The sequence below is a fragment of the Hakea prostrata genome, chromosome 9, assembly GCF_041222555.1.
Source record: "Hakea prostrata isolate BN-2017 chromosome 9, UWA_Hpros_2, whole genome shotgun sequence".
NCBI lineage: Eukaryota > Viridiplantae > Streptophyta > Magnoliopsida > Proteales > Proteaceae > Hakea > Hakea prostrata.
The window spans coordinates 20,917,378-20,942,521 of NC_142608.1; the positions used below are offsets into that span (position 1 = coordinate 20,917,378).

General features: G+C 37.6%; 1 protein-coding gene across 2 annotated transcripts in view; it reads right to left on the minus strand.

The window, feature by feature from the left end:
• The window catches only part of LOC149004977 (apoptosis inhibitor 5-like protein API5), a 51,998-nt gene extending 32,080 nt beyond the window's left edge, over positions 1–19,918 (minus strand). The window contains exons 1-8 of one of the 2 annotated variants that reach the window (XM_089135638.1): positions 19,693–19,918; positions 19,483–19,575; positions 19,212–19,373; positions 17,156–17,255; positions 16,994–17,059; positions 1,536–1,633; positions 769–843; positions 224–373 (exon numbers count right to left, since the gene is read on the minus strand). In XM_089135638.1, coding sequence (XP_088991764.1) covers positions 224–373; positions 769–843; positions 1,536–1,633; positions 16,994–17,059; positions 17,156–17,255; positions 19,212–19,373; positions 19,483–19,569 — 738 coding nt within the window. In that variant the 5' untranslated portion in view covers positions 19,570–19,575; positions 19,693–19,918. Of the gene's footprint in view, positions 1–223; positions 374–768; positions 844–1,535; positions 1,634–16,993; positions 17,060–17,155; positions 17,256–19,211; positions 19,374–19,482 lie in introns of both variants that reach the window. The other variant, XM_089135639.1, reaches the window with a different exon arrangement.
• Between the last annotated feature and the right edge of the window lie 5,226 nt (positions 19,919–25,144).

Below are 25,144 nucleotides of genomic sequence, written 5' to 3' on the forward strand. Positions count from 1 at the left end.
TAAGTAAAAACAATGTCAGAGAAAACCACAACTCAAGTATATCTGAAAATCAGACCAATTAACCCACGTTACGCAGCATTTTTTCAATAGATCCAATCCACAGTTAAGTCAAAAGACTGCCTATAAAGCCATCAGAACTTCACTTTACAACCACAACAAAAGATAGTATCATAAACAACACTGTCAATTTCTTCATTTCTAAAACTGAAAGACAACTACTTACATTAAACTGCGCATGTAGGTCTGCCTGACCCTCAATAATCTCAATTAACTCTTGCACTCGCTCTGCAGGAGAATTATCTCCAAATATACTCAAACTTTTCAAGAAGTCCATAAACATCTTAAACTCTGCTCCAGTCACATCTTGTAAACTCTACAAAAAACTCACGAAGGTAAGAAGTCCTCTAGCAAAACTCAAAGTTATCAAATAAAAAAATAAAAATAAAAAATAAACTTCTAGATGATAACAGTATGGGACAGTTGCACATCCAAGTGAGTGAACGGACATGCCTTCAACCATTGGATGGGTGACGTGTTACTACACTTCAGCCCCAAACACACCCCATACAACTTCTGAAAGGCACCAACCATGCACATACATGGACATGCATAAATACTGGGACCTAGAATAAACACTGGAAGCAAAAAACCAGACAAGAATAAATGACTGAGCAAGGGGAAAGCAAGCCCAGAAATAAATATAAGTTTCATGAATAGAACAAAGATAAGAAAAGAACAAAAATTTAACAATTAAGAATGCGAACTTACTTTCTTCACCAATTCAGTTATATGCCGTTCCATTTGCTCTTGAGGCTTTAAGAGTTCAGCTTTTAGAGGAAAGACCTGCAATGTAAGAAAGACTTCAGTTTAATGACTGTAGGTAAATAATAATAATAATAATAATAATAATAATAATAATAATAATAATAAAAAAGGCACATCTTAGATCCAGATAAAGAATCCACTATAGAAATATGGGATTTAAAAAGCTTGCCACATGTTTCAGAATGAACCAGGATCAGAACTTAATGTTAAATAGGCCCAATAGAAGATCAACCACTACGCATTTGAATGGATAATCCCAACCAAGCAGTAAGAATTTGAGTGGACTTGATGAGAAATACTAGGTAGATGAGATAGTCAAAAGTCATTGATAAAGATGATTAATGGTGTACATGGTTCTTCATACATAAAACTTTGCATAGATGGATAGCCTATATGGCTACTCTTCTTTAAATTGGGAGTTTTGCTTTAATTAAATTCTTCATTAAGGCCCCCCCCCCAAAAAAAAAAATAATAATAATAGTAAAATAAATAAATAAATCTTTGCATGGATAGTCAAAATAATAATAATAATAATAATAATAATAATAATAATAATAATAATAATAATAATAATAATAATAATAATTCATCAAACAGGAATCCAGGTCCTCTCTATTAAGACACAAAGGCTTACATATCCCTAGACCAAACATGCTCAAACAAATATCAATAGAAAAGATGGAAATAAGCTACACAAGGATGACTCTCACCTTATCCCTGATAAAATTGAGAACCTTTTCACGTATACTTTCATCAGTGCTTGGTTCTTCAGTGCTCTGAATATGCTTAAACAGAGCTGTCAAAGAAGCTGCAACAGATGTATCTATTAGATAGAGAAGTTGAAACTAAAAGCATACTGGTTTTGTAAAACATACCATGATAAGGATGCAAAAAACCATGTTGAATATATCACAAATGGGTGGACTGGGAGAGGTAACACAGCCTAAGGTTATTTTTATCTGATGTTTATGACATCAAGAGAAAATCAAAGGTTATGTTCTTCTCAAAGAATCCAGAAATATGACAAACGGAAATGGTTCTTCAAACACTACCACAATTACCCAATAATGTTCCAATTATTTAGAGTCTACTACAAGTATACAAGCCTATTCTTGCCATTTCATCTTGTGCCACTTCTTGTATAATGCTCATGCAGCACTATCCTCTGTTCAGAGCTCAAACAACATCCTCTTCTCATCAAAGGGTGTACCCAGCCTAAAGCTCCAGCTAATACAGGGACCAAAGACAGCCAGATACATAGCCTTACTCCACTTTGTACAGAGGTCGTTTGCTACAAGGATCAATATTATTTATTTTGTTTTAACATCTCAAGGTTTTTCAAGACACCCTGCAATTGCTTGTCTACATCCATGGTGATGTAACCCAATTCTAAGGTTAAGGATTCTTTGAATTACTTCCCTAGAATTTAGGATTAGCCCAAAATCTTCTTTTCTTGAACCAGCAGTTGGATACCCAAAACTAGGGTTTAACAAAATCTAATGGGATGATTTTTAAGGTAACAAGGATCCTATGGGAAGATCCAGGGTAGTGTTCAAGAAATTAGGGTTTTAACAATCTCCCAAGTCCCATGGGATGATTCTGAGATACCAAAAATCACCCAAGGATTGAAAGAGATTAGTGGGTATTGATCTTGGGAAGAAAAGGGTTTAACAGAAGTCGCATGGAGTGATTAGGGGAGGTTTTAGGGATGACCAAAAGGGATGGATCGAAAGACGGGAGGGTTTCTTGAACGGATCTTGGGCAGTCTTCTTGATTCTTTCCTTTCTTTTCTTTCTTTTCTTTCTCTTCTTTCCGTCTTCACTTTGTCTTTCTTTTTCTTTCTTTTTTCAGTTTTTAGACCTGCTGCAAATCAAAGAAAGGGAAAGAGAGTGGGCTGAGAGAGAAAGAAAGGGGAGGGGGTACCACAAGGGTTACGGGAGGTCGGTTTAAGGGTGTCCCAAGGGGTGGATGGGGAGGGATTTTCAAGGGCTGCAATGGTTTCTTAGGCCTGCCCAAAGGAGAGAGGGTGGGGGAGCGCTGCAGGGCTGTAATAACTTGAGAAAGCTGCTGTAGATGATGAATGCTGCTGAAATCGAAGAAAGATGCTACTAATTCCGCGTGACCCTCCCAAGAAAGTCACGACTTGTTTCCCACCAGATTCTTAATTCATTATTCAATTCAGCCAAAGTTTACAATGAGAGAAGTGGCTTATTTATAGCCTTACATAAGGGGAGAACGACTTAGACTTCAACTAGGAAATAAAAACCGACTCAAGTAGGGTTTCCTTTATAGACTAGGATCCCCCTTACACTTAAGTAAATAACCACCACACAATTTAAGGAATTTAACTTGCACTAAAAGACCTAATTATCCACAAGGAATCTTTATTTAAGATAGATTCCTAGTGGCACTAGAACTCACTTGACTGACTCAAACAGGGAATTAAAAACAGATTCAGACTCCAAAAATTACAATAAAAATTCTGAAAATAAAATAATTAACTAATTGTGAGAAGAAATGACCAAATTGCCCCTCAGGGGTTCGACCAGCCCCTAGATGCGCCATCTTGGCTGGGCCTTGGGGACCAAATTAGGGTTTCAGCCAGGGGGGATTTTGTGCTTACATCACACAGAATAATATAAATGTGGCAGAATGCACCTGCTGGGCCGAAGGGCCTAACTTTTTCATAATGGAGGACCTACTTACTGTAAGCATTCTTTATATATCAACTAAATTTCTCACTTATAAAAATTCAGCTGCATATGTGGAATAATGTTCCAAATAAAATAAACTTCCCATCTTTATGAAGAAAAGATGCTAAGTAAAGAAAGGAAAATGAGCAGTACACCATTCCTCAGAGAGATCATGCAGGTCCACCCCAAAATAGGGCTGTTGGTAGCCCCCGCTGAATCCCCTCAGCTAGCACTCCCAGCAGCACATTAGTAGTTTAACAGTACTTTACACTAGTTTTTTCATAGTTTAATAAATTCGGCTGGGTAAGGACAATGTTGTAATTCTCCCCAGCCAAGTCAGGACAGTCTAGTCCTTTATTTAGTTTCAGTTAATTCAGACATTTCAGTCATTTATTTTGATTAAGTTGTAATTAATCAGCCCACACTAGGAGTCCGTGAAAAACAGTCCATTTGTAAGACCCAAGTCAAGTCCAAGTAAGTTTTCTAGTTTCAATTCAAGTCCCAAGTCTTAATTTCAGTCGGATTTTTATCGTCAGGCTATATAGCACAACCCCACCACCTCCCTGACACAGGTCTGGCGCCAAATTGGCCTTCCCTTTGAGATCAACTTAGGGCTGAAAGGTTGGGTTTTGTTCAGCCAGATTATAACTTTAGTGTTTAGGCCAAGTACGATAGGTTTTTATTTCAGTTTAATTGGTCTAATTACGTAAATTCTGCGCAACTTGAGTTATAAAAGCAGAGTAGTCTTTTCCATGTTTTATTTTAGTCTGAGTTAGTCTTGATTCAGTTTAGGATATGATGAGTACTTTTAAGTTTAGTATAAGAGTCCTATTTGAATTTAGATTAGTATGTTGAGTACATCTGGGAAAGTCAGTTTAAGTCCTAATTTCACTAGAACTTCTTATGTTAAGGGTACAAATAAAGCCCTGAGCATGTAACAGACAGAATTCAGAATATAATTAATAAAGAGAGTGTTGCTGCCTAAGAGCAAGGTTAGTAGAGCTTCTCATCAGTGGTAAGGGACCTAAGCAACCTAAGGTTTCTAGTTGAAGGATTCTCCTACGGCAGTACTTGTAGCCTGCCTTCACTTCTTTTCCTCTCCATCACACCCCATTACAAGGTTTGTGTTACAAGTAATTAACAGGTCAGCACTTAATTCCATTCCCCTTCTCATATCACCCTCTTTTTATTTTCTTGAATTTTCGGATTTTTTTAGAGACCTAAAATTCAATGTCAGGTCTACGCCAATCTAGCCTCCGATCTGTCCCGAACTTAAGGAACCTCATTCCCTCAATCCCAATGACCTTCCATCCCAATTTCAGCGCTATCAGACCAAGCAAACCTTAGACATGCCCATCCTTGTTATTATCACCCTACTTTACCACCAAAATCTAGAAACCCAATAGCTCCCAAACCACCCATCCAAAATTATTGAAACTAAGATTTTTCTAAGGATCACAATATAAATTCTTTTCAAGTTTTATCCCATTCCCTCAAGTTCTCATCTACTTCATATCCACCCATATCAATGAATTTATCAACCTCCCATGGGATGGGTTTAAGTATATAGTTCATACCATAAATATCCCTAATTTCCTATACATTTATCCATCTATATCCAACAAACCAAAATAAACCCCAAGCAGGGAGTTAGAACCCAATTGTTAGGAACAAATTGCGGAACCACCACCCACACACCCTAACTCCACAATTTCAAGGCACCCATTGTTGGTCCCATATGAGTTGGTTCTATTAAATGACCTTGGAAGAACTGGCCCTCATTCACTTGAGGCTACACATCACAAACCACCCCCCCCCCAAAAAAAAAAAAAAAAAAAAAAAAAAAAAAAAAAAGAAAAAGAAGGAAAAAGAAAGGGGGGGGTGATGGATTAGTAGTACCCCTTGACTATTTATGAAATTATTCAACTTTACTACCAATTCTCTTGTCCTCTATACTGTTTTCAGTCAGAATAGTGTTTCAGCCCCTACTATGGCATCTCCAAGGTGTCTGATAAAAGGATCTTGATGAAGACAAGATAAGATCCTTCTTTAGGCTGAGGATTCAACCTGCACGGCCGCTCCAGAACATCCTTTTTGTGGACCTGTGGTATGACTCCAGCACATCCATAGCTGCATAGAAGGCTCCCCATCCCACTTCACCTATCACCTTTTTCTTCTTATTTTCTCAAAAATTGTAGAAATTTTCGTACTCTAAAAGACACGCAAAATTGAAGGTCAGATATACACCAATCTAACCATCATACTAATCCCAAATTTCAGTCACATCATCCATTCAAGCCTAATGGCCTTATATCCTAATTTGGCCCATTCTAACTAAGCCAATTTCAAAATATAAATATTTTCTTGAATTTTGTACTCCCTAAAATCGAAAATCCCATATCTTCTAACTTAGACATCCAAATACGACAAAAATTGGGGGATTGTATCCGTAAGTAATTACCAGCATTCCCTCCAAGTTTGAGCCAATTCTGACAAAAAGTCTCCTATTTACATCATTCAGCAATATCTCGATTTCACCCCTTTTTCAAGAGATCCCCCTTTTCCCTTCAAACCTAACCTAATCCTATTGGGCAAAATGTCGTGAGATTTTACAAAAATTCCCGTGAATTTCAAAAATTACGGCTTCAAGCAAAATGAGGTGGTATCAAAATGAAATCAACCAAAGTTTCAACTGAATCTCAAGGATCCTTGTTTCCCATCATATCTAATTGATTTTGAGCAACATATACCACAAACCAAGGGAACCCAACTAAAACGTCGGCAAACTCATGATTGCAGTGGGTTGAAGCTCCCAACACCAAGATTGAAGTGTTTTCTTCAGTTTGAGGTAACTGATTTTTCTCCAAAATATTTTGGAAAATGTATGCTTGAGAATTGTTCAATGATGTTGAAATAAATCTATGTCAAATACCATCAACTGATCCAAACTCACCATGTTGAAATATTTTTTTGCAATATGCATTAGCTTTACTTTTTTGAGTTAAAAAATCTATTTTCTTACATCAAATCTAATATGTAAAAGAAATATACAATAGATTCACTGTATGATGATGGAATAAATATATGTTGAACATAAAGGCCAATCTAAAGCCTCATAGTGTTGGCAACTTTTTTTTTTTTTTAAAGATTTAGAATAATTATAGTTGTTTGAGGTGGCACGGCTATGTTCAATGGAGACCTATAAATGCCCATGTACGGAGAAGTGATATAATCCAGATTGAAGGAACTAGAAGAGCTAGGGGCAGACCTAAGATAACCTTAAGAGAAGTGGTGAGAAAGATATGCATAGCTTAGGCCTTGTATCTAGCATGGCCTCAAACAAAACTAATTGGATGGCAAGAATCCATATAGTCGACCCCATTTAGTTGGGACAGGGCTTGTTGTTGTTGTTGTTGTTGTTGTGAGATTTAGAATAATTATATAGAAGTTATAAACAAAAGGGAAAAATACTAGTTCTGGAAACTATAAAGGGCTCTCTACATGTTTTTAAAGTGCTGCCATGTCATTTCATAGTGGGTTTGTTATGGTATGCCAATTTATTATAGAAAAATATTTTCAAATGGTTTTATATATGATAAAAGTATACGGATAAGGGGGGGGGACACTAGATAACTATAAATAGTTGTTTTGTTTCTCCCTTATAAATTTAACTATGTTCTCCAGTGATCTACGAAAGCATTTTATGCATGCAACAGTGTTAATGTTGGACCGCAATAGACAACATTCACAGAGGCATGGGAGGGGAGTTCACAAAGGCAAGAGTTGAGCTAGAGGCCAAGGCAGTTCGAGAGGGGAGTTCAAAAAGGCAAGATAAGAGCTAGAGAGGGAGTCCACAAAGGCAAGAGTAGAGCCTAGAGGCCAAGGCAGTTAGAGGTGACATTGCATGGCTACATGGTACTCCAGTTGATGGTGATTTAAACAAAAAAAAAAAAAAAAAAAAAAAAAAAAGAAGAAGAAGAAGAAGAAGAAGAGAGTGGCTGAATACAACTATTGTCACCAATGGTTTATTGGAGATTCGGAGGTGAGTCCATTAAACTCAAACAACATCTAGCTTGCACTATAGAGAGATGTGGTCGCAAGTAATATGGTCCTAGTTGATGTAACATGAGCTATGTTGCAAAAGAGGAAAGAGCGTAAGGGCTGCACTTGAAGGGAATTGAGGCCTTCAGTTGGAGTAGATGACTATAATGATGATTTTGATCCTATTCATGTGCCTAGAGATGTAGAGACAGCAACTGTGGCTAGGGAATTGCACCGAACAATGGCAAGGAGCAGCACATCATTAGCTAAGGAGGAGAAGACATACAGAGTTGGTGCAGGAGCTGGTACATATGTATCAGGTGACATGTTTCATTCTTTATCTAATCCTCTCAGGAGATCATAGAGCCTCAGAGCTCCAACACAGCCAAAAGTGCCTCCAAGAGTTCATCCTGTACTCTAACAGGATCCCTAAGTGTATAAAAAGAAGGGGGCAAAGCAGCCCAAATTTAAGGGGTCTTGGAAGAACATAAAAGGGACGCAAGGGAGTCAATAGCAAAGTGGATTATATACAACATAATCCCAGCAAGCACTGCACAAAGCCCCTAATACCAGACCTTGGTTGGCACTAATGTTGAGGTTGGCCCAGGTTACAAGGGACCACACCATACGAAACAATGAAAGTGCATCTTCCACAACAGAGGGCCAAGGCTGATGAGTACATAGTTGAGATGAGAGCATTCCGGGAGAGTTACAGCATAACCTTATGTATGATGGATGGACTTTTTATTGACTTTATGGATTATTGTGATGGCAGGTATCCTCAAAACCAGTGGATGCATCTAAAGGAGTAAACAATGCAAAATACATCTATGGCTTCCTCAAAGGAAATGATGACTGAGGTTAGGGTGTAGAATGTCCAAATTTAACAAACAATGGTGGTAACTTAAAAGGCTACAGAAAAGTTAATGGACAACAAAGATATAGGCTTATGGACACCATCAGCAGCCCACTACATTTACCATGTGGAAAGCATTGGCAAAATCAAGATTATGCAAAGTATTGTTTACAATGCAAGGCAGGCAATAAATTTTGTATACTATCACTGTTATACCGTAAAACTGTTGAGGGAGAAAAGCGGTGGCCACCTAGTGTGACCAGAAGTACTAAATTCGCCAAAAACTACATTGCACCAAAGAGCTAATAGTAGGAAATCTGGACTCAGAACTATGTTACATATGAAGAGTGGTTTGAATCTAGCACTGAAGGAGATTGACCAGCACAGGCTATCAGATGACTTTTGGAGACAGTTGGGTAATGTGGTAAAAAATTTGGATCCAGTGATAAAAGCTCTACATATGGTGGACTTTGCTTGGAAGGGGTCCACCATGCCGCATTTGTATGCTGGCATTGACTTGATGAGGAAAATATTTACATAAATCCTAGCAACAAAACTTTTTTGAAGATCATTGATGACAATTGAACACAACAACTTATGCATCCACTGCATAAAGCTGGTGAATAATAGCTGTTTATGCAATCTATCTCACATGACATTAATTGAGAAATTGATCATGACAATATCTTGACTTTCCAATTGTGCAGAATACTATTTGAACCCTAAGTACTAATACAACAATAGATTTGGTTGAACATAGATCCATAAAATGAAGCAAGTAATTGCAAAGTTGGAACCTGAAAGCGTCCTCCAATCAAGAAGCAACACTAAGGTGAGACAGTCAGGAGTTTCACTTGAAATACATTAGTAATGAGAATTAGTCATTAGTAATAACCTAACCATTACTACAAATGGTTGCAGATGAAGAGTTTTAGGGACGCAAGTGGAACCTTTGGAATAGATGCTCTAGTGCATGGCCATACACACAATGATCTTGGTACTAATTTGTAATGATTCTGAATTAACAATACAGATTTAATGATATTTAAAATGTAGATAAATCTAGTAACTTCACTTTTTTATTGTAGTGTAGCTAAATGGCAGGTCTTGTATTGTTGGACATCAGAGAATTTAAGGCGAGTAGGAACTAAGCTCCTCACCCAAAAATGTCCCCCCAAAATGTTAAAACATACGGATGCGAAAGGAATTGGAGCACTTTCTTGATGATCCATTCGAAAAAGCAAAATAGATTGGGTTCCCAACGCCTTAATGACCTAGTGTATGTGCATTATAATTCAAGATTGAAGATGCAACACAAACACATGGATATAGAGGGCAATGGGCATGGAAACACCATCTATCTCGTCAACATTTTCCAAGTGGACTAAGATGATGTAGATCCTATTTTGGATTGGGCAAGGGACTGAGTAAGCCACTTTTGAATCAGCCTAGACGGAGGCCTAATGCTGTTATAGCTGAGGCTAGTCTTCATGTTGATGAGTTCATGGCTGATGAGGGTAAGTGAAGTAAATTGTTTCCAGGGGTTCCACAAGGCCTAGGGTTACTTCCCCAAACCCTAGGATCTTTTTTGAACCAATGGTAGTTTGAATATTTGATAGTTCTAACAATTATGTGGTGTACTAGGTCTGGTTCCCATTGAGTCCAGTTTGTTGTCTGGGCCCTAGATCTATTTTTATTTTCCCATTTGGATTAGTAATTTGTAATTTATCGTAGAGTCCTTGTCTAGGTGTGATTCCTAGTTATGTTGGGATCCCCTAGTTTGAGTCTACTTTTAATTAGGAATCCATATCTACTCTTAGAATCTTAATTGGATCTCTCTAGAATAAGTTATGATAAAGTCCTTGTTTATGTGAGAAGTAGTTATCAGGTTAGAGTCCTAATTCAATAGAAAGTTAGTGTAACGCCAATTAGATTTTCTAGTTTTGAGTCTTATTTTGTTGCTTTTAGAGGCTATAATCTCCTAAAACACAAGCAGAATTGACTAATAAAATTTCTGAGTTTGGAGGCAAAGTTGTGGGCCTCCTTGGGAGGGCCACAGCAGCATCAGATTAAGTAAACATCCATTGTCTTCAAGCTCCAGCAACTTCTAGCGATCATTCAACAATTCTGCAACAACTCAACAACACCAGCAATCCTATTCCATCTAAAAGTACTGCATCCCTAGCCCCATCCTTAGCCTTCCCTCTTCTTCCCACATTCATCGCACCCTTCTTTTTTATTTCTTGAATTTCCGGACTTTTCTACAGACCCAAATTACAAAGTCAGATCTACACCAATCTAATCGTTAAATTTGTCCCGAACTCTAGGAACTTCATCCCCCCAACCTTAGTAACCTTAGATCCCAATTTGACCTCATTCTGACTATTTGATCTCAAGATATAATAATTTTCTAGAATTTTCATACTTCCTAATACCCTAAAAAATATCTTTCTTTACCCTCCAAACCCCCACCAAACTTGGGAAATCCTATACATTCCCTCCAAGTTTCAACCCATTCTAACCCCTATAGACCCACCATCTCAAGGAACTTATCCCATATCTCCCATGGAATGGGGGTTTGATCTCTTTGACATATTTGACCTTAAAACATTAACCCACCTTTTTCTCCCAAGCAATTCATCCTTTCACAACCCATATCACAAAGGAACTCCATATCCCCTAAATTCCCAAAACCCTAACACTAAAATTTCAAAACCATAAGTTATAAAAATTTACCCATAATCAACCCATTCCCTTCATCCATAGGGTATTTTAAACCCTAATTTACTGCTGATTCCATTGAAGAGGATCTTGAAGTGAGCCTAAATCTAGGGCAACATCCCTACAAGCTAAACCTTAGAATCTTGGTTCACATCAATAATGTACACGAACAGGATGCATCAGTAATACCATTTCGGGCTACAGATGGATGCATGGAGCTACTACTACAGCAGATAATGAGGATTGGTCCATTGAGTCCATTCCCGCAAGTGGTATTGCTAGAAATGGGAACCATGCAGTACAGCTCACAGTCCAGCTCGATCTTTGAGTTAGCCATAGGGTCCAGATGAGATCCAAGCTCCTAGTCAGCGTCAGACTCAGACTAGTGGTGGTTCTAATACTGGAGATAGTGCTACTAGTGGAGGTCATGCTAGCAGCAGCAATGGTGACTATGATGGACTTCGAGAGTATTTTGTTGTTTTAATGTCAGATACAAAGTAGCCCATCAAATTCACAAGGGAATCACACCATACACATACCACTGTGGATTAACCCCTAAGTCCAGGCCCTACTCATCCATTGGGACTAGAGGTTACTCAAGATGGCACCTGTGGCCAGTTCCAACCCAGTAGATAGACTGATATAATGGACATTCTCTATCAGTGGATTGGGTATTGACAAGAGGGGATCATATTTCAACCCTATCATCAATTGACTGGGATGGGGAAGCATATCGCTTCTCCATCATATTCTAGTGTTGACTATGGCTCACTCTCACAATATGACAGTAAAGGATCTTTTATTGATGAGATGTTTAACTAACCAGCAAACCAATCATAGTACCCGTACATGCTCTCAACAACACCATATGATTCATATGATGGTGGATCAATGGATATAGGTGCTAGTACATCACATTTCGATGATCCATATCTTAAGATGGGCTACCTTCAATATGCAGATGATGCGACATACATGTCTGTGATGTAGATTATCTTCGGTTCTTCTTGGAGTCTACAACATGGGATTCCCTATGTTTCACAATCAAAGCGCAATACACATCGAGTCCGACAGACTTAGAAAGGGATTGAGCATGGCTGACAAGAGGAATTTCTTTGGTTTTGTTTTTTCCATGAATCAAATTAGTCATGTAAACTCTCATTGTTGAACAGCTTGCACATGAGTTGTATTTGATATTTGACTATTGATGATGTAAATACGTATGTTTTAGTTATACTTTAATTGTGTAGAGAAAATTTTAGTATAAGTTTAATTTTTACTTCATCATTAATTGAAATTGCTCATCAATTATGTAAATTTATCCCTGTTGTCAAGGCATTGCCTAGCATCATCCGGGCATCCTGCCCCTTTTTTAGGTCAAGTTAAACTGGGCAACACCTTTTCACCTTGATTGGTGTTGCCTTGGCTTTTGTTTCCCTCTATTGCCTCGCCTCGCCTTGTTGCTTTGAGAATTATGCAATGTATACTTCAAGCATGCTTAGATATGTGAAAATACATTCAATTTTAACCGTGTAAAACCAAGCATGACTGCAAATCCAAAAGACCATTGTGGGTTGTTTTTTAGTCAAACTAATGGATCATGGGTATGTGTTTAAAGGCACCTTAAAATAGGCTCCCAAAGAAAAACCAGACCCAAAAAATGCATAAAATCCACCAAAGCTTGGCAGAATCTGTACCAAATTTCGATGAGATTTCTTCCGAAACCTCAGTATCTCAGTGGTCATGACCACATTGAGATATCAAGACTATATGAGATCTTAAGCCTTGCCTAATCCTCTTGAAACCAAACCTAGTAATCCATTTGGGTTCACCAAGCTTAATTACAATTAAGCATCTCCATCCTTGAGCAAACAAATCATCCCATAACTTGGTTGTAATCATAGCCCAAAGCACAAGACCACAAGGCCATAACCAAACCTACATAGACCAAACCCATTTTACCCCATAAGTTGGTTCTAACTTCTAATCCAGATCATGGAAGAATTGGCTCCTAGTTGACCATCTATCAATCTACAACTACATCAACCATTTATGATCTACCACCACCATTAGCCAACCTATGCTTCAAATTACAAAAGGAGAAGGGGGGGGGGGCTTCAAACAATGCTGGGACAACTTCAGACCATTGTCAAATACCCAAATATAAAATAGCCAAAAGTAGGAGGAATTGACAATTTTGTAAATATTTCAAACTTTCTAAGGGGGAATGGCAGTTCTATACAATCAGTACTTAGAAGGACTTTTCGGTAGTAACAAAAAGGAGAGAATAAGCAGGATTTAAGTAGGGAAGGGGTGGACTAGGAACTAAAGTTTTAGGACATGAGCAACTCGGGGGTATAATGAAGGGTAGTTTGGGAACTAAGAAATGAATACCGACTAAGAGACAACCTCTCAACACTAAATCAGAGGCGAGAATTTGTTGGAAGGAGAAAGCCGTTTTCATGATGGAGTGGATGCAGCAGGATTTTGGGACCTGAATTACAATACCTATCCTACCCAAATGCTGAACAACAAGACCCAAAGCTCTAATGAAGAAGGAAAAGTTTAGACCAAAAATTTGTCTTCCCCCATATGAATTGACCACTTTGGAGGTTTGTAAGCATCCAACTGACCCCACGAATGTATATTGAATGCCCCATAATTCAGAAAGAACAGAGAACACAGGTAAGAATCCATGAGCACTGTTCGAAGGAAGAGGGAAAATAAAGGCGCAACCAGCACACAAGGCTCCCACCACCACAGGGTCAGATGAGGGTCAAGCATTACACTGCTTTCACAGAGAGGCTCTTTCGAGAATCCAGACCCAAATCCGTGACAACTTGATTACAATGAAGCAACCTTACATAGCATGAAGGCCCACCTTCTTATGATTAGAAACAGAGCAAGAAAAATAAATAAATAGAATAACAACGCAACACAAAGAAAGGATATTGGAGGAGGGGTTGTAGCTGAAATAGGAAGACAGAATATTAATAAGAAAAAGAGGAATCATACCTAAGAGAAGGAAAAGGAAGATAGAAACATGAAGGAGGAGAAAGAAGGAGGTCGAACAAGCAAAGGCAGCAAAACCTTCAACAAAAAACAGATTCAAGACATAATTCTTGTCATCTGTGTGGCAGTAAGGTTACAAACTCCTACAAAATAGAAATTATTCTCCACTATGAAACCAACTCAACAAGGAAACTCAAGCAACCAGGAAATTTAATGTAGGAAGACTATCTCTTAGTGATCTAACTCTATCCAAAACTCACAAAAAAATATTGTTGGCACTATAAGAAACCCAAACACATTTCAGGCCTGGGAGGGGTAAAAGTTGTTTCAATATGGAGCAAGGTTCTGTTTCCTTTTCTGAGATCTGCATCAACTTCCCCCTGCTTGAAAAGAAAACCCAATCTCCAGGTCCGAGAGTAAAAAATGAGCTTCACATTACATACAACTGAGTTCAGCCCATAATAAGATCAAGCAGCCCACAGAGGTTAGAGATGCAATCTTTCAAGTCATGGAGCTTTCTCTTCAAAAAACTGCGGATCATAAAATTCTTCTCATCTTCATGAACACTATAAGTCATGAACAGTGTGCGCATGGAGTCCTTTACAACATCTTTCTTTCTACTTCAGTGGCCCCAGAAATTTCTGTAACTGCACTAAGGTGTTAAGAACCATCATGTTGCAACCCCTTTAACAACAATCGTTTGCTGTACGTGAAAGTGCATTAACAGCCAAAAATTTGCTTCAAGGTCGAGATCACCCTGTAAAGCTTTTAACCATTGTCAACCAACTCTGATGATTCATTTCAAATAATCAAAAATCTTGCAAAGCACTATCAAAATACGAATAAGTTGAAAACCCAACCAAAAAAATCATCTTCAGATTCAATTGATTTCGTTGGCCTTTTAGAACATCTTCACCACAGGCAGTGAGACAACTGTTGTTTTGACTTTTATCAATTAATAGGCTAGCAAACTTTCCATCGGGCAAGTGAACTCTAGTTTTGATTCTTCTGACCACCAAGGCATCCATGGTAAGTTGATCCAAAACCAAAAATATTCTCCAAACCAACTCATGAAGGAAACTAAAGAAACTCCGGAACCTGGAGTGGGAAGAGCATTCCCTTCTGATCTACCTGAACCTAAAAACTCCCAACTAAAATTATATGACTTAAGTTTCAATAAAGAAGCATGCCTTTTCCTCTTCTATGGATCTGCATCACCAAAACAAGAACTAGAAAAAGAGATCAAGCCTTCAAGAACCAACTAAAATAGAAGACTCCAAGTCCCCAACAAACAACCTCTTTGCTGACTGCAAACCCCATGCTGGAACTAGTAGGGCCAAGTTCCCAAGGACAGCAGATCTAATTTAAATTCAGAGAAACTTTTGGAAGGGGGATCACCAGAGACAAATTATCATTAACTAGAACAAAGTGACAAATATGATTCCAACTAGGTGTCTGTACCAAGTCTAGACCATAGTGCCAAATATCGGCAAAAACATGTTTTACAACCTAGTGAAAAGCCGAAACCAACGAAACACTGAAATTTCAGCAATATTTCGCCGAAATTTTGGGAAGTTTCAGTAGAATTTCACCCCCTAGTTCATGGCCTAATTTTTTGTGTCTAGCCTAATTTGAGGCCAAGAAACACACTAGGAGTGTTATTTTTGCCTAACACCTAAACTAAAATGGTGTTATGGAACATGAATTTATACCAATGTAAATATGGATATTATGCAAGACAACACTAAGATTTTCAATAAAATGCAACAAGACTTACAACGAGTAGAATTCAATATACAAGTATGTGTCGGGTTGGATCCATCCCCCGGGTACATGGAAGAGCACTCTGAATAGTATACATAAGCATGCCATGACATGGTACGGATAAAGTTATCCATATAATCTATCACTAGCATAACTAGTTGTGCTAGTCCTACTCGATCTCCAAAGATGGAGTCACAAATGATGCACTTGATCCATCTCCATACTGATATGCTGACGTGCTACTGTAATCAGCAAATGAACCACCATTTGCTCCACCATATCCATAGCCAACCGTGTATGGTACATTCCCTTGAAATTTTCAAAATTTCACCAAAATTTTCGAGATATAAGCAAATTTCCAAAATTTCACTGAAATCTGAGACTTCTCATTTTTTACCTGGGTTTCATGTCACCAGTTACTGAAACACCGAAATATCGCCTAGTCTCACCGAAATTTCAGCGATTTTCTGTACTATGGTCTAGACACAAATTTAGAATTATCTCTGACCTTTATGCAACAATTATAGTATGTTTAACAATCCTGACATATTGGCACACCTTTCCCCTGGACCCCTTCAGCCATCTGGCTCTCATTAAATGGGAAGTCAGGGTCAAGCTTTCTCTACAGGAATTCATGAACAACTTCCTCAAAATTTTTCTAATGGACAATACGAATGAGCAAATGGAGAATCCATCCAAAATACCCCCGGATCAACTAACGGCACCTTACCTCTAAGCATGTCCTCACTAAAGTTGCAATCAATGTCATATTACTTACCAACAAAACTCGAATGTCATGTCCTTCCCTAAAAGCACTAATTTCACCTTATCACCATGCATTTATAGTCCCACCAGACAACAATACACCCACAGCTGAAGGATTTCTTTGAAATAACCCATGCAAACGAAAGTAATGCCAACAACAAATGCCAAATCAATTTGGAATACCTATAGCACGATAGAATCCAGAAGCATCTGAACAAAGATGCACTATCCGATAAAGCAAAGCACACTGCATGTTAATAAGATTAAAATGTAAATTTAGAATTTACATACTCCTCCACAATAGATCAAAAGCTACCTTTTACATCTTGCCTTAACAAAGACAACAGGGCTTTGTGCACAGCATCACGCTCCACATTCTCTTCTACAAGTATCAAGAAACAATAATCAGATTCATTACCCCCCCCCCCCCCCCCAAAAAAAAAAAGGCATTCAAGGAATAATTTGAATGCCAAACTACCAGCTGTAAGAAGTTGTCCAAGAATGTCCACTATTTTAGAAACATATTCTGGTGTATCCTTGCAAAAAAGAGGAAGCCCACGGATTGCCTGCACCCGAATCTGTAGATGAACAGAATCACCACCAAAAAAGAAAAGGGTTTAATTTTGTTTTCAACACTACTGGAGGTTCAAATTTTCAAACACAATTAATTTAGTGATAAACATTAAAATAAAAAATTGGGACCAAAAAAAAACTCCATTAAGAAAATAAATATTTTTTGGAATTTCAGTTCCCAATGCTGAAATCTCATAGGTTGTGGTCATTCCTTTTGAGCCAGCTGATTCAATCCTTTCCAGTCTCTTAAAAGATACCCAATTATCAGAATATTCTCATAGAAGTGGGTATAAGACATGTGTCACTGGGTAGGAATAATTCAGGAGGACCACCATTCACTATTTGATATTTTCATGTTCATCATTGGTAAAACTGCCCAAATCCCAAAAGTTCCTACCACCCTTAGTTAGCACTTAGAAGCAAGAAAATCAGGCAAGGGACAGAATCATTGGACAAACCAAGTGGTCTAGGCATCCCATCCAACACACACATGACTACTGACAACCTACCCATGAAATTTTGACTTTCTAAGAAGTAAGAAACAGTTGCTAGCAATAACTATTCCTAAACCAACTTTAATATTTTCAGGTTCAGCATCAATAAAACTTCCCAAATCCCAAAATTCCCTAATGAAACAACATTAGTCAGCACTTACCAGCCAGTGAATCAGGTAAGGGGCAGAATCTATTAAACAAACCCAATAGTCCAGGCATCACATCCAACACAAATATATGGCACAACTTGCACTGAAGTTTTGAATTTCTAACACATAAGAACTAAGAGTAGCAATAACTAATCCTTTTCCTAGGAAACTTAAGTTTTCCTTTTTCCTTTTTTGGGTAATGGGAAACTTAAAGTTTCTGACGCAAGAACTGGACACCCTAGTACCCTACCAAACTACCAAGATGACTGAAAATACACATGTACAAAAATAAGAACTTTTGGACTCACCACAAATAGCAACACTATATCAGTGAGCTAGCTAAAGAGACAGTTTTTTAACAATTATATGCATTTATGGCAGCATTCAATAATGTAATGTTGCCCTATGTTTATTCTACAGTGGCATCTCTATGTTCTCTTCTACGGTTAAGGTTGTGTTTTAAGTATCACACACCCTTTTCAGTTGTAATCTTTCACTTTCATTGGAATAAACTATTAATCATCAACAGAAGTGGAGAAGTTTTTCTAGTCCACAGATTCAGAGAGTATACTCTCTAGACTCGCACAAGTATCTTTCACATGGTAAATTTAGATGGATTTTAGTCAGGAAATTATTTTCATATGGAAACTAAATATACTCTTGCTGTTTTCCAGAAGACATGCACTAGGAAAGAACTCAATACAAGCCCTCCCAAAATTCAAGATAACTTATTTGCATCTTCTCTACCTTCTGTCACTTGGCTTCTAGGAGATTCACCAGTTATGAATTCCAGTAAAACACCAGACTGAATAGAGTCAACCACCAAGCTCCCCATGCCCAACTCTGTTCACTGGCTAATAGAGAAAGTTTTCCAACATGATACAATGCATGATCAAAAACTTAGTATCCTTCACGCACACCCTTCCTCCCCTCCCCCCCCCCTTTTTCCATGTATTAATCTTCTGTCTTCCAATGACAAAAATTAACTTGAACCACAAAAAGAAAACAAAGGTTTCATAATCATCAGCACTCTTCTGTAGTTGGTTTGTAAAAACCTACGAAGGACATTCCAACAGAAATTTCAATATATAAAATTAGGCCTCAGCAAATTCACATTACAAATCAAACAAACTCAAGCGGAAACACTACCAAAAAACCCCCCCACAAGATCCAATACCTATCCAAAATCCACCAGTTTTAAAGTGAAATGATGCACCACAGTCTATGCTCCTACTGGGTATTAAACAGAGGATAATTTGATAACTCCACAAAGTATTAAATCAGCAAAGAAGCAAAGTTAGAAGCGTCCAATACTTACACCAAGCTCCTCTTCCTCACACAAATCAAAATGCGCTTCAACGGCTTGGCTGGAGATGCTAGGGAAGAACTTGAAGAACCTGGGAATAAGCTGTGCCGCTAACTGTTTGGCCTTTATGCTGCCTTTAGCTGCTCTTATAATACCTTCGTAGTCTCCAACATTCTGGTTCAGACCCAGAGAAGATATGAATAGATAAGTAAGCAAAACTACGACAACCCTATTTTACTCTAATTTTTTCACAAAGGAGCACAACAAATGGGAAAAAACCAACTTGTGATTTATCCTTGGCTTCGTTAAGTCGTTCGCCATACTCGTAGAGCTTCTCGATTTCGCTTGTATCTTCAGACCCATCAACCATTGCTACCTGGGATAAGCAGAGCTCTCACACACTGAAAATTTGTTCGAAGAAATAGAATATGGGGGAAATAAGGAGGGTTCAACCCTGTATTCAATTTTTATGGTGAAGGAGCAGAGAACCAACCAGAGACTGGAATGCCTGAGGTTGTAGATGGGTTTAACAAACAAAAACCGAAGTCCCGATTTCAAAGAAGCCAAGACAGGCAGAAAGACAACGAAGGTTGTGTCTGGGTTTTAGAAACTGTCCGATACAAATGAACTCCAAAATAATCGACCACGAAATTGCATCGGAAACCAGTGTGCAAAGTTTCCTCTTTTCCACGGTTTCACCGTCGAAATTCAGATGCGAAAAATATTGGGCTTGGGCTTGGGCTTGGGCTTGGGGCTTGGGACGAAACTATCTAATACTCCCATACTTACAGGTTTTTCTTATTTTTGGCTTAAAAAAATTTGGGTAGAATTTTGGCTGGATTTTGTATGAATTTTTGGCTAAAAGCTACTCCACTTAATAAAGGGCACACATTAATTTATCATCACTAGTAATGACGCACCTATATATGCACATGTGATTGTGCTATGAGGAATCGATTTCTAATATCATGCATTGTTCAAATTGAAATAGTTGTTGAATCCTGTAAAAAGTATGCATACAATATCTATTTAGTTGGTTCTTCAATCATAGTTAGCCTGTTGTATTCTTCTCCATGCTCTGCTATAAAGTTTTTGTTATTAAGTTAATATCTAACTTATGCAAAATGTTTGTTTGTTTTGACCTTGCAATATTATTGTACTTTTGTATGGTTACCTTCTTTGGCTTTTTGCTACTTCTTTTTCTTATTGTTGTAATTTTCATAGTTTTATTTGAAAATTCAATCAATTTATTTTCCTAAAGGTTGAGTCTTTTCCTAAAAGACACCTAAATGGCCAATAGGTGTCTTTGCTAACAAACATGCCTTAAGGGTAGAGGTTTGTTCTTTGGGAGACAACCTTTAGTGGTGTCTCTTACTCTTCTATATAAAGGTGGGAGATGTTTTGTTTATATCGCACAAAACATGTTTTTGAGAAGTGGTATTTTCCTTTAAATTGTGTCAATTGGTGAATGTAACTTTACGGATCCCTTAGTCCATCAATTACGGGGTGCACTGTCTATGATGGAGGGGTTGACTGATCTTGGAGGTGAAAACGCATTCAGACCCATGTGCACTATTCGGGGCGTTTAAATACCTTAAAGAAAGTGTTGTTACCGGCACGTTTCAACTCCGTCAATTTTCGTTTATCAAGATGGTAAATGGATGTACGTAACAAAGCTTTCGAAAAGGGTTTTGTTCATGCCATTTGAATCAAGATAAATTTTCTAATTCTGCTCTATTTGTCTTATATGATTGCCCTATGGTAATATATTTTCAACAAGTTTAAGGTATTTAAAATGGATCGTATAAGACTTGAGTTTCCACTGAAATAAGATTTAAATTGTTGAATAGAGGAGGCATTTAAAACCCGTCACTGTATGTTTCTGGGTTTTTTGATAATAATATCAGATCTTGAAAATTTCCAGGAGAAGTTTTGTTTCTCCGCTTGCTTATTTGAGAAGTACAACAAGACCGTAGAATGATTATTTAATTACAAGTCTTTTCCTATGTCTGATCTTTGTTGAGGATGTTGTACTCTGCTAACTTATTTTTACCGAGAATCATTTAGAATTGAAAGCATTTTCTATTCATTCTGAATAACGTCATCTGTCGATTCGTCACTGCTTTCAGATCTGATTTCATCTCCTAAGTCCAATATTGTTTTTACGGTGGCCATGTTGGTTTGATTCTTGATTCCATACTGTTTTTATTAGTCATGCAAGGATGATAACTGAAGAACTGGAAATTTATTGTCATACATGTCTGAGATAAATTCCTTAGAGAGGATGATAATATGGCTATCCTGTTAGAGTGAAGTGTTAACGTTGAAAGATAAATATGGTTTCTTTTGTCCTTGTTATGTTGACACTCCAGAGAGGTAAGAAAACTTTTAAGGCAATAAATATTGATCTACAGAATTCTAGTGCAAATTCCCAAACGTAGAATATGGGAGTGGTTTGGGATGAAGCACCATGACGTTATCAGACCCCATGAGGACTGTAGTTTCTTGGCGAAAACCCCAATGGGGATATCTATCACAAACCACATAACATCACTGGCATTTGCAATCGGTGCTTTTGCCACTTGCCAATAGTCGCCAGAATTGGATGTTAATAAGTGTTTGTTTTCTTTACCACTAAATTCCCTCACATTGGTTAATTGAATGGATGTTCGGAGAGTATCTTTGGGCTTTTGAATTTGTTGCATGAATTAACATGTGTTTTGTTAATGCAACATTGAACTAGCTCATTAAGGATTCCTTCTCCCGGATCCCTTCTAAAACAAGTGGTTTGTTGGTTGGTCCCTATTGAGTAGAGTCGGTTCAGAGATGGAAAACTCTTAGTCATAATCGTTTTTGCATTTGTCTGAGTCGTAACAACAATAATGAACTAACAACTATGGAATGGAATTTATTCATTATTATTTTATCCTTTTGTCTTGAAGGAGAGTCAAAGGAGTGAAATGAGTCTGGGGATAATGAATTTCTTGTCTTCTTTGATTCAATGATATTCTAATTGCAATGCTTGGCTGATGTTTGGGGGCATCTAAGAACTGGTTGGTTGCCCACCAATAGAATAAGTCTTCACAACTTTGTAGATCATGAAAAGGGATCGTGTTTACTGGGCTGAATGTCATTGCTGCACATGTGGTCACAAGTAAAGAAAATTGTTCCTTTGGAGGGTAACTTGGTCTTAGGCAAGTTAACTTGTTTTGGGATACCAGCGAAAGAGATACTTCATATATGAGGTTGGGAATCTAGTAGAAAGAAATGTGCGGATCCATAATTTTGAGTCTGCTATTCACAATACCTCTTTCTTTTAAAGACCCATGAAAGATAGTATTGCTTACATGATCACTTTCTCCTTGATCTGTTCCTGGTTGTTTCGATCTTTATTCATGCCAGCAGATTTGGAGTAATATAGGAAAATAGAAAGGGAAAAATGATTAATCTATTTTGTGGCCACAGTTGAATTCAGATTTTGGGGTGTCTTCTTGATAAAGGGTACAGTGAATGTACTTGATGATTACTTAGTGGTAATAGGAAAGACGAGTAGCTGGGTGATTTGGAGTTTAACTAGAAACGGTTCCTGTAGATTTTATTCTGTGTCTTGCAGGAGCTGTTGTTGTGTGCTTATGTAATGGGCAAGAAACTAGTTGCTATCCCTGCACATAATAGAATATCAACTTGCAATGTGCTTATCATCATTACTTGAAGGTTGAAGCATTTGAAACAAGATTCAGGTTCTTTACAAGAACGCATAGTTTGGATTGTTTCCAATTTGGCACTGCTGCTTTGATTGTTGTCTTCTGCATGTGATAATACATTTAAAAAAGAAGAAGAAGAAGAAGAAGAAGAAGAAGAAGAAGAAGGGGTCAAATCAATCTTCCATCTGCGATTACATTGAAATTGTTTTGGCATTTTCAAATGGGAATATCATCACATGGATTGTTGTGATCTATGAATCCTATGATTCATGCGTTTATGATTATGCTAAAACAGTAGCTTGTATTCCGCTTGGATGCATTGGGTGCCTAAACAATTATTGAACCTTCAATAAGTTTTTAGATCAGGTATAACCATTAAGGTTGGTTATTAATGGACTCCTAGAAAGAGTTTCAAAGGTCTTTATTCAGAGTTTTGGGTAACCTCCCATGATTTCTAGGGCTCTCTAATTAAAGAGGGAGGACTGATATGTTTGGTTTGGATTGAAAGTGGGTTTATATGATTTCCTAGAAAGGGTTAATTTCAATATCCTTGATGATGATAATCCTAGAATAAATGGATTCTTAATTTCATGTATGCCCTAGTCGTCAACTAGAGAGATCACTGTTAAGAGAAGGAAGACATAGGTTTTCATGGGACTCTTAATAGGCCACTATTGATTTCTATAAATTAAAACAGTGAACAGTAGCAGCCAAACATTGAATGTACCTATAAGGTTTTGACTAATTTGTGGCCTACACATTGTGAAAGGTTGTATACTTTTGTGATGGCTCAAAAACAATGAGAATAATGACCTACAGAAAACATATGAGGACTTGGAACAAATGTGTCAAACATTTATTTCTTGCAACCTTTCAAGTGAACCTAATTTGTTTGGATTATGTTAAATCCAAAGTTGGCTAGGCCTAGGTGGCCATTAATGTCAGAGTACAACTTGTGTAGTTCTATATGTATCATGTGGTTATGATTTACCCTCAAATGACATAACAATGGTATATGACCATTGAATTTTATATATGATAAACCTAAATTGTGGGGGTTTATGTTTATTATGAAGATGCATGTATATTTTACATCTTACGTCTCTTCTCAAGAGACAAGTTTAGTATAGTGATTGATTTTACTTGAAAAAGGAAAAATGACATGATTCATATGCATTTGGGAACCATCTTGAATTGAAGATGAAAAATGGCATATGCTTCAGATGCATTTGGGATTCATCTTGAATTGAAGATGATATGTATAGACTTGTGGTGGAGAATGATTTTTGCATTAAAAAATATAAGTTCTACCAAATATCACCAACTAGATATGCCTTTGTAAGAAGGTTGGAAATCCCAAGAGCTAGCATGTAAAAACATGTGTTAATAAGTGATTATATAAGTTCATACTTAGTGTATGGCTTTATGAGTTTAACAAATCCAAAACCACAAGGCTAAAGGAAAAAATGAAAGATACATGATGATGATCATTGAAATAAGCATTTACATTGAAGGTAAATGTCGTGATCAATAGAGAAAGTAAGACATTGAGTCTTAGAAGTATGTATCTACAAGTGAAAGGGACAAATGTCCAGTGAGGCTGATAAGATAGTGCTATCACCATGTAGTCAGTGAAATAGTTTGACTAGAAGTTGTGTCAAGCTTCAAATCACTAATGTGATGTCACTTGGAGGAATAAACTATAAAAGCCTATCTAAGGTCATGTGATGGACACCCAACCTATGTGAAGAGGTTTCAATCCTGAATTAGGTTCAAAGGGTAAACAACAAAGTCACGGGATGACCTGAGGAGTACTACTACGTTTATTCCAATATTAAGGTAAAAGTAGTACCACCACAAGGAAAGAGGTTGAGCAAGACGTTCTTAATTAGCCGAAACCTACGAAATGTGGGGGTGTGTTATTTGTGGTGCACATTGGCTAACCTAAGTGGATGTAGGAAGTAAGGTCACTTTCCGATGAGAATTATATAGGCAAATTCTCTAGACATCCATGAAACTGAGATCTAGGACATGGCATGTTCTCTTTTAGAGGAAAAATGTCCAAAAGAATAAATTTTATAAAAGGGCTTATTGCGTAAAGTCGACCAATAGGATATGGCTGATGAGCTTGCTAGCTACACACTGAGGAAAGGTTCAAGAAGTCTGACTTCACCCGTACTTTGTAGCGAAGTTCATTAGACCTAGTGTAGGTTCAAGTCCGAAAGACACCTATAACGACGT